At 40.3% G+C, this 18,268-nt stretch overlaps 1 protein-coding gene across 3 annotated transcripts in view; it reads left to right on the top strand.

The window, feature by feature from the left end:
• The window catches only part of Zcwpw2 (zinc finger CW-type and PWWP domain containing 2), a 154,338-nt gene that overhangs the window by 61,868 nt on the left and 74,202 nt on the right, over positions 1-18,268 (top strand). For all 3 annotated transcript variants that reach the window (XM_029481341.2, XM_085828160.1, XM_021172906.3), the window contains exons 4-5: positions 7,717-7,831; positions 12,191-12,237. In XM_029481341.2, coding sequence (XP_029337201.1) covers positions 7,717-7,831; positions 12,191-12,237 — 162 coding nt within the window. The remainder of the gene's footprint in view (positions 1-7,716; positions 7,832-12,190; positions 12,238-18,268) is intronic.

Raw genomic sequence — 18,268 nt, 5'->3', positions numbered from 1 at the left:
AAATAGAATGGTGTGGAATAGCAATAAGATATATGCTTAGAGCAACTGCACAAAGGAAGACACTGCCTTGTCAAGGGAGCTGCTCCCAGATACACCAGTCACAAGATAGACTTGCAAAACAAACAAAAAGCAAAACAGCAACAACCAAAAGGCCAAGCAAACAAAAAACCAATATGCCACAAAACACTCACAATAAAAAATTCTTTCAAACAATACTTACTTGTGTTCAGACCAAGAAGTTAAGGTGTGCATAATAGATGCTTCATCTCTGTTGACAAGCATTCATGGTGCTAGGAGATGCTCTGCACATTGCTGGAGGAGAAAGATAATCATCGGGATTAACCGGCTACAAACTCTGACCCACAGCAGTAGCCTGCCTACAAGGAATTACTAGTGCAATCGTGGCACAGGTATTATGGGGACAACCACTGTTTTATGGGATTTAAGGCCCACTCCATCAGATGCAATCCATACCTGACACTGCTAAAGTGGCCAAGAACCTGAGACTATATAGGTCATAGGCCTAAGGGAAAACCTAATACTATTATTCTGTTCAAAGAACAGAGCAATAAAATGACTCCTAATGTCTCTCTCAACCCTTATCAAAGAAGCTTCTCACAGTAAATGAGAATGAGCACAACATAAACGTTAGGTGGGTAGATCCTAAGAAGAATTGGGGAGGGGAAAACATGATCAAATATATTCATGAAAACAATCTTAATTAAAAAAAATACCTTTAAGATAAGTCCCGGTTGTCAAAACATTATGCACTTTGGACACAGAGCCCAGAGACCTGAGCTGGGTCTTTCCTAGAGCTGGAAAGCCTCCTTCCTGAGGATTATCTTTCTTTCTTTCGTTTTTAACTGGATACTTTCTGTATTTACATTTCACATGTTATCCTCTTTCCTGGTTTCCCCTCCAGAAAGCCCCATCCCATCTCCCCTCCTCCTGCTTCTATGAGGGTGCTCTCCCTCCCACCTACCCACTCCCATATCACCACATTACCCTAGACTGGGGAATGAAGCTTTCACAGGATCAAGGGCCTCTCCTCCCATTGATGCTTGGCAAGGCCATCCTCTGATACATATGCAACTGGAGCCATGGGTCCCTGTTGCAGTAAATCTCCAACCCAAATATGCCCCAGCAATGAAAACACAACTCAATTAATATGAATACACGCTGTGTGCCTAGATTGAGCAGATCTACCACCACACTACCATATTCCACATCTATGAGACCCCTTAGAACTTGTGGTTTCTCCAGGCCATGTGCTTCTGCTCCACTATTCTTCTTCTTCCTCCTCCTCTGCGTCCTCTCCCTCTTCCATTTTCTCCTCCTTCTCTCTCCCTACCTTTCGCTCCACCTTCCCTTTATCTGCCCGATCATCAGCTCTTTTTTATTTTACAAATTAAGGTGGGAAACAGGTTTACAGGAAATCACCTGAGTGCTGACTCATTCCTTGTTCACAACCCCTCATAGGGGAATGGAATTAATATCAAATATAATTAGCCCCAGGGCTATCCACGTGTCCCTCCATGTGTACACTTTGGTTGGTGTTTAGTCCCTGGGAGCTCTGGGGAGGTCTGGTTGGTTGATATTGTTGTTCTTCCTGTGGGGTTGTAAACCCCTTCAGCTCCTTCAGTTCTTTCTCTAACTCCTTCATTGGGGTCCCCGTGATCAGTTCAATGGTTGGCTGTGAGCATCTGCCTCTGTATTTGTCAGGTTCATGTTACCAGCATATACCATGCCAGCTTCCAAAGGAGGGAAGCAACCAGCAGTCTTACCTAGCAGTGACGGCTGTAAACCACTACCGTGACCAATATGGCAACCGTAATGCTAAGTGTGCAGTGGTGGCATACAGTACTTTGGTGCTAGCCAACATCTCTATAATTGGACTTAAGGCTTACTCAACAAGAGGGAAATCATGCCTGGTACTAGAACCCTAACCACCTACCTTGAGCTACTGAAGTCATGGACCTCGGAGGAAAAACTACAACCACCCCTTTACTGAACCAGCATAGTTTCTAGCTACATTCCCAACGTTTATCCTTCTATAAACATTCTAGCTACATTCCCAACGTTTATCCTTGTTCTATAAACAGGTAAGCACAGTCTTCACCCTTCGTCAGGAAAATGCTGTGCAATAGATGAAGATTATAGAAAAGCACCACTAATCAAAATGAAGATGGTGGTGCTCAGTACCAATGGATACATCTACAATGCAAGTTCTGCATCATTGTTTTAAAGGGGGAAAAAGATGAAAAGAATCAAGGAACAAGAAGTTTGCTGAGAAATGCATCTCCTAGAAATATTATATCTATGAAGTTACACCTGCGAAGTCTCAAAAACATGGCTAGGCAAATATGCCCTAAGAAAGGATGACACCAATGGACATGTTTACATAGAATGGGGTAATTTCATAGGGTCTCAACTCTAGACAAAGAACTACCACAGCTGGGGAATACTGAGAGTGGAATAAATAATCTTCCCAAGGAAGAGCACACCAATTGGTTATCCAGTACCAAATGGTCAGCCCTTAAAGCAATACTATATGTACTAAGCAGTTGTACTTCTATATTTAGGAATACACACATGCACACACACACACACACACACACACACACACACACACACACACACCATCCATTTGCAAGAATTAAAGACAAAAAAGGCCATACTTTGAAAGAGAGCAAGGGGGTTACATGAGAGGATTTGGAGGGAGGAAAGGGAAGGTGGGAATCTAAATTTTTTTTTTAAAACACCATGAAAAATATACTTTCTTTCAAGTCTACAAGGTATCAACTATAACACTGTATGATAATAGAGCAACAAAAACATTTTCTTTGGCCTCTTTTCTTTTTTATTTTAACACGTGAGGATATGGTAAACGTAGGGGAAGAGAGGTCTGAGGATCAGGGGGACAAGCTGCAGCCTGGGCTGTGCTCCTTGTACATGAAGTGCAAGAACTGGCATGAACAGAAATTTAAACAATTTGAACACATTAGTGGAAATTTTATTAATTTTGTAAGGGGTAGAGCAACTGGAGGACATTTTATATTTTGAAAGTTAGCAGATAAGCAGAAGCGTCACATGCCCTACTCTAGGTATTCATCTTTAAACGTTGTTCCCTTTTGGACAGGGTTGCTTTGTATAGCCCTGGCTGGCTGGAACTTGCTGTGTAGATCTGGCTGGCTTGGAACTCATAGAGATCCACCTGTCTATGCCTCCTGAACACTGTCATCAAAGGCTTAGGCCACCACATGAGAGTTATTAGTGTTTTGAAGTAAAATGAATGACAATGTTACCATTACAATACCTTCAGGCTCGGTGTTTATTCATTCTTGATAAACATCAACCTAGTAACAAGGATGTGGAATGCATTTGTTTAGTGAGATACTGGGCCTCTCTTGACAATCCAGAGACCTTTGCCTGGAAGATTCCAAGTGAGTGATTGTAGCAGTGTCTAGGAGAGCTGTTTTCAAGGATGGTTACAAACACACTTTTTCTGAAGTCCTCTACAGAATGATTCGGTTCAGTTCATGTTTTAGAAAGCATGAACTCATCTGACTGAGTATTTTAATTAGAGGAGAAACATCATTTCTGTAAGAAATTGGAATTTTTAAAAAGTATGTTAAATTTCTATATTCTAATATTTAATATTGTGTTTTCGTTTTTTATATAATTAGGTGAAAGAAAGCACAATTGCGGACAGGAAAGGGAAAAGCAAAATGATAGTTTTCAATTTGTATTTTATATGAATAGGAACTGGAATAAAAACAGTTGTGAGTCGCTATGTGAGTACGGGACAGTAAAGACATCTTGAAAAGTATCCAGTGCTGGGAACCACTGAGTCACCTCTAGTTTCAACACAATGTGTTTAACATGGTTATATGCCTGAGAAAGCCATGGAACTCAAGTAGAAAACCTACTGTAAACAAAGCTTTACTGAATAATAGGAAAACTATTCAAAGTGGGAAATTCAGGTCTATCTCAGCTAATACGATTGCTGCACACAAGCGACTGGTTTGAAAATAAAATTGTGAAACTCATTTTTGATGACACCAAGTTATATAAAATGCACTGGAGTAAGAGTGTGAAGCAGAGCATCAAACCTACTGTGTAAAACTTCAAACTCCTACTGCAAAGATGGGAAAGAAGCCCAAGAAGATGGAAAAACAGAGTCCACTTTTTGGTGTGGAAGATTTAACTCAGTAGATGTCAATTTAAGTTACTGTCAACAAAGCCCCAATTTAACAGGAAACAGAATCTTAGTATTTGTAGGAACGTAGAACCTAGAGTGATGATATTCGCCTGTAGCATACACAAGGTGTTAATGATAGAAACTCTAACAGTTAAATCAGTTTGTTACTAATACTACTAAAGTAATGGAAGCTGGAATGGAATAACAGAATTCACACTCTCGAAAGTGTCTCCCTGCTGCACACCACTGCGGTTCCTGCCTGGGCTGTTGCCGTAGCCTGCTAAGCAGCTGTTCCACAGCGACACTTACTTCTGCATGACCTGACCTCATCAGAGTAGTGAGATTGACTGTTTGAGGGCATTAACCAAAGCCAGGTATGGTGGTGCATGTAATTCCAGTGATCAGAGTTAGACAGGCAAGGCAAGTTCTGTCCAGCCTGAGGTATGCCGTAAGACCATGTCTCACAAAGCGGGAGAGGCAGGGAATTCAAATAAAGGACCATCTCCATCAGAGCTCTGCAGTGTCACCTGTTTCAGGCTGGGCAGGAACTAAACACTCCTGCTGGCTTCATGGCCCTCCCTATTCTTGCCCTTAGTAATTTTTCTGGCACTCTCCCCATCTTTTATCATTGTCTCTCTGCCATACTGCATTCTTTGATGCATCCTGAATATGCATCCATATCTGACCTTTGAGGATATCTTCTCCAGAAACATTCTTTCCTTGAAGGGCTAGATGGCTGGTTCCCCAAACTCCTTCAAGTCTGCTCAGAAGACACCCTGTCAGTTTCAGTGAGTTTCTCTGGCCGCTGTTCTGCTCTCGCTCACTCTGCATGGGTGATTGCCCTGGCCTCCTGCCATGTAGGCTTTTCTTACCCCACACAGAATGCTAGAACGCTGCTTTTCACACAGTCTCCTCACCAACAGTTCCCCAAATAGGGGGCTACATTATGTCGAATCAGTCAATCAATCGCATAATCAGAAAGAAAGGAAAAACAAAACATATATCTATTAATATCAATGTCAAATAAATGCCTTTTTTTCAAGTGCTTATAAATGCATATTGAATTTGTAGAATAGAAAAGGCATTAATCATGGTTGACTTAGTGAGAAAGAGTTCAGAGAGTGTCAAAGATGGAGATCCAGACTCCCTAGAGCTTGAACCTGCCACGTCTTGATTAAAAAAATAGTGCAGTGTACAGCTGAGTCTCATTCTGGAATTAAAAATTCTTCATAAAGTTGAGGCTCAACTGAGCACCTTCAGGCAGTGTTAATTTGTTCAGCCACTAGGTGTCCTGTATCTACCATAAGTTCTTAAAGAAGCCCTGACAGAGTCCCAGCTTCCCAGCTCCCTGAGCTCTCTATAGTTCAGTGTTGCCAGCGTCAGTCCCGAGCTCTTTCTTTAAAGGTAACCGAAGAGCATCGTCTGTTCAGTTTTATGAAGAGATTCCCACTGGGCAGCTTCTTATCATCATGGTAACGTTAGTGCTGCAGAGACACATTAGCTAACAACCTAACATACACACTGGAGACAAGAGCTCTATATACAGCGTGGCTGGCCTAGAGCTCACTCTGTAGACCAGGCTGACTGTGAACTCACAGAGATCCACCTGCCTGAGCGATGGGGTTGAAGGTGTGTGTTACCATGGCCACCGTGACAGTCTTAACTTACATGTGGAGAGTGAAAGCCAGCCAGATGGCTCAGTGGGTAAAGATGCTTGTCTCCACTCCTGACGACCTGAGTTTAATCACTACAACTCTCCTGTTAGGGTACCACAAGTTGTGCTTTAGCTTCCAGTCATGTGCTGTGTCACATACACAACGCACATAAATTGTAAACATTAAAGATTACAGCTAACAAATCGAATTGCTTACATTTTCATTTTTTGTGTGTAAATTTAAATTTTTATTGGATATTTTATTTATTTACATTTCAGATGTCATCTCCTTTCCCAGTTTCCCCTCCAGAACCCCCCTATCCCATACCCCCTCCCCCTGCTTCTATGATGGTGATGGTGCTCCCTCACCCACCCACCCACCTCCCTGGCCTCATATACCCCTACACTGGGGCATCGAGCCTTCACAGGATCAAGGGCCTCTACTCCCACTGATACATAACAAGGCCATCCTCTGCTACATATGTGGCTGGAGCCATGGGTTGCTCCATGTGTGCTCTTTAGTTGGTGGTTTAGTCTGTGGGGGCTCTGTGGGGGGTCTGGTTGATTGATATTGTTGTTCCTCCTTTGGGGTGGCAAACCCCTTCAGCTTAACATAGTAAATGAATGAAATTTACATTTTGTGTATATGAAAGTATTTTTTATTTGATTTTACTCTTTTACTGCTTCAATTCTGTACCAGTGATTGTCCAAAAGCAGTTAAGAGGCAGTTTCTGAATGTTCACAACACTCATTGAGGTGCCAGATCCGTGGCACCACGAAAGCTACAAAGATAAACACCTAGGGTTGTCATGGACCTTCGTTTTTGGGTGGTGATGGTCATGGCCACCTGTAACTACAACATATGTCAGAATGTAGCAAATCAATAAATGACAATGTTGGACATACTTAGAGCAAATAGTTGATAATACTTTGGGGACTACCCATGTGGCATCTGAAAAGGGCTTTGTTCACGGTTTCATTCTGTGAGTTGAGAGGGAATGTTGGAGAGGTTGAAAATTGTGTGCAAATACTGCATTATTTCTTCTATCTAGGACAAGCCTAAGAGCTTCATGTCTGGGTGGTAAATATGTCTCAGTAGAAATATCCATATCCCCACTGATGGCATTTTCAAAAAGAAAATCAGTCACGCATTTTATAATTGTAATATTTAAAGTCATAAAACTTCCTAGCAATTAAAAGGTTTTAGAAAAATTGCTGTATTAGATGATTGATATTTTTAATTCAGGTTCTTTTTTTCAGCTTTTTAAACATCTAGAAAATGTGCAATGCCTTATTAGAATGACACACACTGCATTCCTACTATCCTAGAAATTGTCATCCACTGTGTCCTATAACACTCATGAAAAGTCAGTGGTTGGCTGCTCAGACTCACAAAGTATACACACGGAGAGCCTGGGGCATAGCAGGCAAAGAGTGTGTGTGTGTGTGTGTGTGTGTGTGTGTAGGTCTGGCACAACACCACACTAGATGCAAATAGAATTAATTGTCTTACACTAAGAACACTGCTTTGTCATTCCCAACCACTTGAGTCTCGTTCTCTGTCACATAAAGTGAGGTTAGTGTTACCCCCTGCAGATATATCCTGCTGACTGCTTGCTACCCTGGGAGCATGGGAAATGCATCATATCATCTTAATGAAGGGTCATTAACTTAGATTCTCACTACTCTGCTAAGATTTAAAACACTAAAACAACAGCCAGGTACCAAGCCTAAGCAACATTTATGTGGTGCTCAAATTAGACTTAGCTCCAGTGAGTGTTATGTCAAGTATAAGTTCTAAAACAAAATTAACATTTAAAAATAAACACTATTCCTTGTTTGAATTTATGCATTTCTCCAGGCAGCAGAATGTACAAAGAAGAAGAGGTGGTATAGAAGTGCCCTGGAGGAAGCATACCAACTCTACAGGTGTTCAGCAGAGCAAAGACTAGAAGTGTGCTGCCTGTCAAAGCCGAGTATGTAAAGTTTCCTCTTCTTACTGTCCAAACCAGAATGCTTGGATGTATGCCTCCTATGTCCATACATTTAACATTTTATGTGTTTTCTTTATGTACAAATATGGTTTCTGTTCATTGTAAAAGAATCATCAAATGAATTAATAGCACATATCTTGTTCTCTGAGATTATTTTTAGTTTAAACACAGGCACTGTAATTAGTGCTTTCTGCTATTTTATTTACTCTTAGATTGCATAAACCATTACTTCAAAACATATAATTAAAATATTAGAAACCACAGATTAAAAATGTATTCCTCATATGATAGTTTTACAGAGATACTCTGGGTTTTGTATTATTTTGTTTGGTTTTTGAGAATATGTGTTTTCAAAATGCTTGATTTTAAAATAATAACAAAGTGGGGGTGAATCATATAGTCTCAGTTTTAAAATTGTTTTATTCTGTTCTCCTTATCTATTGTGAACATATCGTGGTGTTCTAGTGGAGGTCAGAGAACCACTTTAGGGGATCAGTTAACTCATTCTCTGAGGTGGGTCCTGGGGGATCAGTCAAGCTCAGTCAACAGGCAAGCGCCTTACTTCCTGAACCACCTGGTGTGATGGTGACCAGAGCCACAATGCTTATCATTTGTCTTCTCCTGATTTCAGGTCAACTGAATGACTTTAAAACATAAACTTAGGTAGATAGGTTTTTTTTTTTTTAATTTTTCTCAAATACAAAGTTTCCTATACAAATTTACTGAGAATGTATATGAAACTTTTCCAATGGAGAAAAACTTCATCATTACTGTTGAAGGCCAGATCTTTACATAAAGTACTGTGCTTTGGAACTCAAAGTAATAGACAGAAGGCTATGTGGGATGAAAAATAACTGTGATCACTGCACAAGAATATTTTAAAATATATCTGGGTTTATTATAATCATTTCCTAGGACAGTCATAATCTTTTTAAAGTTAAGTATGTCATGCCTACCAACTTTCAGGTGAGTGAGTCTAAAGGCTGTGCTTGATAAAGCATAAAGTCCATGAGCCCCACCCACTGGGCAAGCGCCTCCACTGTGGTACCTGCTCAGCCTGTGCTTTGCATTTGGAATGGATCTGCCAGTTCCTGCTGCCCCCTTCCCGCCCCCCCCCCCAGAATTTTATTCATGTTTTTACAAAATAGTCTTTCATGTTTGGAGCTGTCTTGGGTTCACAAAAATTACCTTCTGTCCACCAGAACTTCCCCTCTCCTACCATCAAAGCCCACACCATGTGGTTTGTTGTAACCAGTGAGCCCACGCCAACCCTTCTCGTAACCTGAGTTCATAGTGCACATGAGACTTGACTCTAGTTTTACACTCTGTGTCATCATCGTCACACCGCACACAATCATTTCATGGCCTTAAAATCCCGTGTCCTCCTTACTCATCCTTTCTCCTGCCGACACTCAGAAGCTACTTTTGCTATCACAACTTTGCTTTTTCCAGAATGTCTCATGGGCATCCTTCCATATGGCCTTCCTTCCTACAGTGACACATACTTAAATTTCTTCCACGTCTTTGCATCGTTCTGTAGCTCATTCCATTACTCCTACACACACCACACCTTCCATCACTCATCTGCCTAGGAACATCCGGATTGTTTCACATTTGGATTGTTACTGATTAATGTAGTTTTCCTGTGGCCATGAAGTTTCAATTCCTTTAGTAAACAGTAGCCACGATAGATAGCAGATGCTGTGTTGAAGACATGCTGATCTCCAGGGTTGTGTCAACAGTGGCTGAGAGCCCCTGGTGCTCTGCAGGCTCTAAGCATTGTGTTACAATCAACTGTGCTTTCCCCCAAAGGCCCTGGTTACCCCTGGCCTCAACACTGCCATATGCATATTTGTTCCTTTGTGTTTTCTTTGTTGCAGTGTCTTTTCAGGTCTTGGCTATTTGTTTATATGGCGATCTTTCTGAAGCCTTAGCCTCCAAATGCTGGGGTTATAGGATTGCACCACCATGCCCAGCTGAACCTTCCTTGCTTCTCTCTCTACCATCCCTTCCTTCCTCCCTCCCTTTCTTCTTCATTTGTCCCTTACACTTCGGTCAGTCTCATTTAATACAGTCTCAAGCTTAGAGCTTCACTCCCAGGTCACATCTGGTTTACTCATGATGCTATCAAAGACATTCTTCCTTCTGTTAAAGGGCCTTTGCTCCTCTGGCATTTCTTTCCAACACAGAGAAGTTTCTGGTTTATTTGCATTACCCTCAGTTTTTGCTGTTGTTGGCTTTCAGTATTAGGTTTCTCAATGTGATAATTATAACGATCTGCATCCCCACCTATCTGTATGTCTGTCTGTCCATCCATTTATCGATCTCTCCTCAAAGCTGGGTGTGGTATCCTGAACAACAGAAACTACAGTCTCGGTCTTTACTCAGCTAGACAGTGCTAAGGTATGTGGTTGAGGGAACATTCTGTTGTCTTAGTGTTAGGTCTCAGTTCTAGGCTGGGAACTTGACAAGACTCCTCATTATTGTTTCTTTTTTACTCATTTAAGTAGTTGTGTGTTTGCTTCCCATGATGAGTGAGGCTCTGAAAAAATTCAAATGCATTGGGCAGTAGTAAAACAGCTTCTTCTATGGGCAGATCTCGTAAAGAACATGGCTGTGAGTACTTCCCAATCACTGCCAGATGCTTGGGTGAGTTTTCTCCAGCCTTCCCTGTGAGAACTTGGTGGCTCTTCAGGAGGAAGAACTCACAGAAGGGCTCCAGATCTCACATCCCGTGTTCTAGTGCAGTTTTTATTTCATAGGGTTGTCCGTATTTAACCTCCAGGGGTAGGCCAATTAGGGTTCAGATTTTCTTACCTCTAGACTGATTGTCATGGAAGTTTCTGCTCAGGCAAACCGTAATTCTCTACACTGACGTCTGTTCCTTCAGATTTGAGAGTAGACGTGTGCCTCAAGAGCCTCTCTTCACTGATAGATAGAATTATGGATTTTCAGTTTAGCTCTTAACATATTGAGATGTGGTGGCAACTTTTAAGTCCTATGTCAGACCAGAAACTGGCCTGCTTTCTCCCTTTGTAAGAAGGAACTTTCAGTTGCTGCACTTGAAGACACCTGGTGCCACAGTTTTAAGGAGGCCATGACTGGCATCAAACAGCCATTGCATGTAAACTTTTATTCTTAACTTTGAGGACTGTTCCAGTCTTGCATAATGTTTAGACACGTGCAAAATATCAGAAAGAAGGTGGGGGTCTCTCCTGGTTGGAGGAATCACCTGTAATGGTGAATAGTCTTGTGTGTTCTTGAGTGAAGGGAGATGATGTTTCTTGGAGGATGATCATTTTAAGCATTATGGGGATACAGAAAAGGACAATTCATATGGAAGCCAGTGATAAATATAAATACAACACACTTCCCTGGGTGTTTGTTTTCTCTCAGTCGTTAATATTCTTTGATAACTTCATTTCATGTGTACAATGATATGACACATATTCCCTCTTTTCCTCTCCCACTATCCCTGTATGTCCTAACTTTTCCCCCTTTTAACCTGTTCAACAACACATTATATCCGGTCGGTGCCACCCGTAAGTGTATAGGTGTGAGCCATCCATTGATCAAAGGAAGCCGACAGTGACTACCCCTCAAAGAAGATGATTCTCTGTTGTTTTTAAATAACATACATATATTGTGTTTACCAAAATAATATATTGGAATTTTTTTCCAATGAGCTAGTTGGTTACTAAATTTTCTAGTTTTGGTGGTAGTCTGAGAAGTGGTACCAGTATCCACATTCTTGTGGAGTCACATCCAGGGCAGTATTGGTTTCTCAGTGGTCTCAAATGGAAGCAGCAGACACCATGGACAGACTAGAGGCTTTTAATCAAATGGGTCTACTCTGCCAGTGCAACCACAGGCAGGGTGCTAGAGTATCTCCTCAGTTGTATAGGGAAGATAGACTGTGTTGTGTGCCTTACAGTGGTACATAGACTAAATGAGGTACAGTTTATATGTTATGTTTACCCAATGTCCAGTGTATAACAGGTGTGCAAGTAGAGACAGTATGTACTTAATTCTAGATTTTATGTACTCCAGAGTGCACAGACCAACCAGAAAACAGAAGTTAGACCGACTTGATGCTAACTAATAATATTTCAAGAACATCCATCAGACAAGAGTTCCTTCTTGACATTATGGCTTTTGGATTACTTAACTCTACTCAGCTCTGAGGAGGTGAATTTATTAGTGTTTTAGTTAAAAGGGCCACTGAAAACAACCCTGTTACTAATGTGTGATAAAGCAGAAAATTCTAATTTTGTACTATGTATCTATTTCAGCAGGAAGATGGATTCTTTTTTAAAGTAGATATATTGTATTATCTTACAGACAGAGCCAAAACAGATACCAAAGCTGCTGTGGTGACCAAGAAAGGGGTAAGACTGTGTTCTAAAGTTAACTTCAAATTCTATTTTTTTTTTCGAGACAAGGTTTCTCTGTATAGCCCTGGCTGTCCTGGAACTCACTTTGTAGACCAGGCTGGCCTCAAACTCAGAAATCCGCCTGCCTCTGCCTCTCAAATTCTATTTTTAAGGGAAAATAAATACTAAAAAGAATTATATCTGATTTTTCATTCTGAAGTTTACTTGAATATACAGTTACTTTCATGGGCTGACTATCAACCATGTTTGTGATGATTTCCATTAATTTTATGCAACGAGGGCAATAGAGACACTGATGGACAAGGAACAAGCACTTGTTTAAATCATCTTCACATAGACACTCAGAGCAATGTTTTCATACATAGCACATTACTGGAACTCATGAGAAATTAATTTTTCCTAGAAAGTTTAAACAATAAGTTCATAGCTTAGTATGGCTGTTAAACTTAAGTAGAGAATAACATTGAACAACTAAATAAAATTCTGGGTAGACTACTTTAATGGAAGCTTATAAAGTCAAGAACATTTAAAATATATTTTAAAAATTTAATGCACTATTTTGAATTTTATATATGGAATAGTGTTGAACTCCTTTTGTGCAAAATATAATTACAATATTGGCATTCTCAGATGGCAATGTCTAAGTATAGGATATTACTGACGTAGAAAAAGAGAGGTGCTTACAGCACACACTTGGACACAGAGTGCATCAGTGACATAGGATCACCAAGTGTATTAAATAGAGGAGCCTGTGTGCGTTTGCCTGGGTTCCTGGCTGGGCTTGAGGAAGAGACCAGAGATGGTCAAGTACATGAAACACGCACAGAAAGGGCTGTTCTGCATGGGTCTAGAGACTGCCCATGAGATGAACATCACTTTGGTGTGTGCACACACACATGCATGTATACATGGATGTGTGGGGAGGGAGGGGTTTGTTTAAGACAAAAGTTTGATTTTTTTTTTGGTCATTGTTCATGTTTTGGTTTGGGTTTTGAGGCAAAGTCTTGCTAAGTAGCCCAGGTTGGCCCCAGGCTCATTGGCCAGGAACCCCTGCTTGTCATACCTTATAGGGATCTGATGCCACACCCTGCTATGTTTGTTTGCTTGTTTGTTTGTTTTTGATTTTTAAATTCCATCCTTTTACTCTCGGGTTTTACATGTGAAGGCTGCTACTTCTCCTCAGGAAGGAGTTCATGGTCACAGGAGACACAGCAATCGTCTGTAAGGGTCCAGGGCCGGGCCTGAATGCACATTGGGGGTTTGCAGAGTATGGGAGGCAGCACAGCAGTGTCACTTCAGAATGTGGGCAGAGTTAGTGATTTCACTCTCTTCTCTTATGTTGACTACGAAGTTGTAAAGACATCAACTCTTACCAAGTGTCATTTACATTTACCATCGTCCCCTAGGAGGGCAGCATTGTTAGATTTAGGGAAAGGCTACTTATTATAAATATGAGTGAAATATCATAACAAACACACTGTTCCACCAAAATAGCTACTAAAACAACCAACGTGAAAGCATGCAGAAGCACCTGAACTTGATTTGATTCTGAAAGTGTGAGATTTCACATGCGGCTCTGTGGCTTCTGTTCCCACGCCGGTCCTCAGGCTGTCTAGATGTGGGTCTGCTTAACTTTAGTGTGTGATGTTTCTACTGATTAGTAAGTTTCTAGTGATAAATCTTATAAAATTAAAACATTATTAGTAAAAAACAAATGACAAAAGCAAACAAAGAGAAAAACTAACCTGGGCAAGGCGGCACATACCTGTAGTCCCAGCCTCGGGAGTTAGGGCAGGAGGGTCAGGAGTTCAAGGTTATCCTTGGCTACATGGCAAGTTCCAGGCCAGCCAGGGCTATCCTGGATTCTGTCTTTAGAAACTGTTCTAGTCCTTATTACTAATAAAAAATTTCTTTTTCAAAATTACCTTCAAGTTCTAAGAATAACTTCCTTTTTACTTTTGTTTTTCTGTGCATAATACTCATTTAAAGATTTAGTTGAGATTAATTCACTTGAAATTTGAGTTATTAATAAAATTTACCTTGTATATTTATGGGAAAATTATTTTTGAAACATTTGAGGACATTAAACATATAAACAAAAAGATAAATAGTCCCTCAAAGTCCTCAGTAGATTATACAGAAGCCGAATGTTTATACACCAGAGTATATTACAAACATGAATTCTGTAATAAGTCAGTTCTATTAATTCTCACTGACATTGAACAGCAGTTGCTGCAATTGAGCAGAGAAAGATCATCTAATATCTAGGGACATATCTGCAATCTATGAAACATGAAGTCATTTCTCAAATTTCTATTTTATTTTATGCTAATAACCATTATTGATTTTGGTTTTGATGGGAGGAAGCTGAGGAACGGGTGGTGAATGGTATTCCCAACAGACAAATTAAAAAATAGTTTTCTACCTTCAGCTAATTCAAGCCACAGATGCAAAACCCATAAATATACAAGGTAAATTTTATTAATAACTCAAATTTCAGAAACCGCTACTCCAGTGTACACTGGAGAGCACACTCACCCAGATGAATGGCCTGGGAATGATGGCCTGCCTGTTCTCCCATGAATCTGTGTGCAGGGAGTCCTCTCTGGATTTTTCACAGGGTTGGCACACAAAATGATTAAGACTATGTCTTTTATTGTGTAATTGGGGGGAGATTCTGTCTGTCCTGTTAGAAAACAGTTCTTATGTATTATTCTGGGGTTTAGGCTTACAGGACTGGATGCTGAGGATCCCCACAGGGTGAGGAGTCACTGAGTATTCTTAATGTTGAGGATAATAGTAGAAACATGCTGAAACACACAGTGACATTCTGAACATTCATTTCTTCGTAAAAAAAAAACAAAACAATGCTGTGTTATAACCATTAAATGTTCTCTCTACATCAGCTCTTAACAATTTATTTTAAATGTTTCAGAAGTCTCCCTAGAAACAGGGTCCCCTGCCAACATCCCCCATCTCCCAGCATCTCCCTTGTTGAAATGACCAATGGCTTTAGTAAAAACTGCACAGAAACAGGAAATGTTTCCAGCTGACTTGGATTTGCACAGAACCTCCAGCCAGAGGTCAGATAATCAGATTCCTGGCTCCTTTGTCAGCTGAGCAGCTGTACTGCAAACCCAGCTTCTTTCCTCCCTGGTGCCTTGTTGGAATTAACTCTTACCGTTCTTAAGTGTTTTACAGATATGAATGAAATGTGAATGACAAGCCACCCTGAATTTTTGTGTTCAGTTCCTGAGCAGGCCTTTTAGAAAATTTAAATAGCAAGCCTTTAAGTTGTCTGGGTAAAATGCCGACTCATGGAGCCCCTAAAGCTTGAAGCCAGTCTCATCCTTAGCCACAGTTGGAGGTGCTAATAGGAAACCCTTCATGGCTTTTGTTCAAGGTGGCACTGGGAGCCAGCTTCTATTTTTAGAGAAAATTCCCTCTGTGCCTCTGTTCACTGCTTGAAGGCACACTCTAGTCATTCTCTCTGGTAAGACCCTCAACCAAAGAAACCCACAGAGCTTAAGAACAACTGCAGAGAGCAGGAGGCACCAAGGCATTTGTGAGTCACACTGCCAGGCTCTGGGCTCTGATGCTGTCCAGAGGTCATGGGAATGCCAGACTCTGCTGAAAATTGACCTGGCTAGCATATTGATAATTGATGTGTAGTGTTTGTGTCAGAAACAATAGAATTGCATACTTTAAAAAATATCATCCAAAATAGAGAGAGAAAACGATCATTTCAGTCCTCATCCATTTCAAAGGAATGCAGTCTGCCTAGGCTGACCTATACTCGCTGTGCTCCACAGTTGCTCAGGTTCAGCTGGCACCAAAATTTATACCTGCCTGTTACAGGAAGTGGTTCGAATCCTTCCTTCATGAACACATCCCTGGCATATTTTCCAAAAAGAAATGGGCATACTGGCATTGCAGATTTCTATAGCATTTCTTTTAACAAAGTTTTCTACATTATTCAAAGAATGCAGATTCCCCTCTGGAAAGTCTGTCAAGTGTTAGTGAGTGTTAAGTGACAATTATCCTCAAGAGGAAGTTATAATACAGACTTTGGCCTGCTTTAAGAACAAAATGCTGGATCTATGCTTTACACCTTCAGACTTCTGTTTAAAGCACAACACATTTTCATTTAGACGTCAAATGGCTTAGGGAAATGCAGTGTTGAATCAGAGTATATAATGTTAATGTAAGTACAATTCCCAAGGATTTTCTTCATTTAGAGGTAAAGGCAATTCTACTGCTTGCCATTCCATCAATTTTAGTTGTATGTGTGTATGTGTATATATACATATATTCTCTCTTTTTCTTCCTACTAGTCTGAAGTTACACAATGCAACCCTCTTCTTTGTGTGTTATCTTTATATGTGAATATATTAATCTTCAATCACTTTTCTGGAACTCCTGTGTTGTTATTTTTAAAATTCCTCTATTGGTTTTAAACGCTGTAATTACATCCTTCTTGGTGAATAATTCAGTACCATATATGTTCTTACTGTCCTCTTCTGATTACTTTCCTCTTCAATGTTATTATCTTTGATTATGAATTCTCCTTGTTTTTCACTTCTCTACAAATTAGTCTTTATTTATTTATTTTTAATCTTTCTCAGTGCTAAGAATCAAACTCGGGTCTTAGTCTGCTCTATAAAAACTCTAGAAAAGCTCTAGTTTTGAGTTCTATACCCAGCCCCAGTTAGGCTTTCATGGTTCATTTAGTTTATCCTTTTTCATTACTATTTCAAACATCCTGTATGATGTATTTTGATCAGGTTCACCCTTCCTCCAACTCCTCCCAGACCCACTGCTCCTTCCTAGACTGGGCAGGATTTTTGGCTTCCATTTTGTCATTGTTGGATTTTGTTAAACCAATCAAGTTGGCACTGTTCATGACACTTGGAGTTGTGACTTTCTACTCATTGCCAATAGCCCTTCAGGTGGAAGTGGGCCTTCCTACCCACATCTCCTCTCCATGCTAACTGAGGTTCTGTCTGGCCTGAGCCCGCAGAATCTGGAGTTCATGTGGATGTACATAATGCTTAATAACTTGTTTATCTCCACTTATTTTGGTTTTAATTTTAGGTTAAATCTCTGTAGCATGTCCTTTCATAGCTCTGTCAGAGGAATTGTTTTTTAAGTTCCCTTTTAGGAAGCAAAAATTACTTTTCCTTAATATCTCTTAATATCAATGGACTCAATTCCCCAATAAAAAGACATAGACTAACAGACTGGCTACACAAACAGGACCCAACATTTTGCTGCTTACAGAAAACCCATCTCAGGTAAAAAGACAGACAGTACCTCAGAATGAAAGGCTGGAAAACAATCTTCCAAGCAAATGGTCTGAAGAAACAAGCTGGAGTAGCCATTCTAATATCTAATAAAATCGACTTCCAACCCAAAGTTATCAAAAAAGACAAGGAGGGACACTTCATACTCATCAAAGGTAAAAAGTGCCAAGAGAAACTCTCAATTCTGATTATCTAGGCTCCAAATGCAAGGGTAGCCACATTCATTAAAGAAACTTTAGTAAAGCTCAAAGCACACATTGTACCTCACACAATAATAGTGGGAGACTTCAACACCCCATTTTCATCAATGGACAGATTGTGGAAACAGAAACTAAACAGGGACACAGTGAAACTAACAGAACTTATGAAACAAATAGATTTAACAGATATCTACAGAACATTTTATCCTAAAGCAAAAGGATATATCTTCTTCTCAGCACCTCATAGTACGTTCTCCAAAACTGACCATATAATAGGTCACAAAACAGGCCTCAACAGATACAAAAATATTGAAATTATCCCATGCATCCTACCAGATCACCATGGACTAAGGCTGATCTTCAATAACAACATAAATTGAGAGTGGCTGCCCACTCTCTCCCTACCTATTCAACATAGTACTTGAAGTCCTAGACAGAGCAATTCGACAACAAAAGGAGATCAAGGGGATACAAATTGGAAAGGAAGAAGTCAAAATATCACTAATAGAAAGCCAACATTCA

Source organism: Mus caroli, unplaced genomic scaffold, assembly GCF_978045245.1.
Source record: "Mus caroli unplaced genomic scaffold, Mus_caroli_1 scaffold_11, whole genome shotgun sequence".
In the NCBI taxonomy this organism is placed as follows: domain Eukaryota; kingdom Metazoa; phylum Chordata; class Mammalia; order Rodentia; family Muridae; genus Mus; species Mus caroli.
This window is presented reverse-complemented; position numbering and strand designations above follow the sequence as displayed.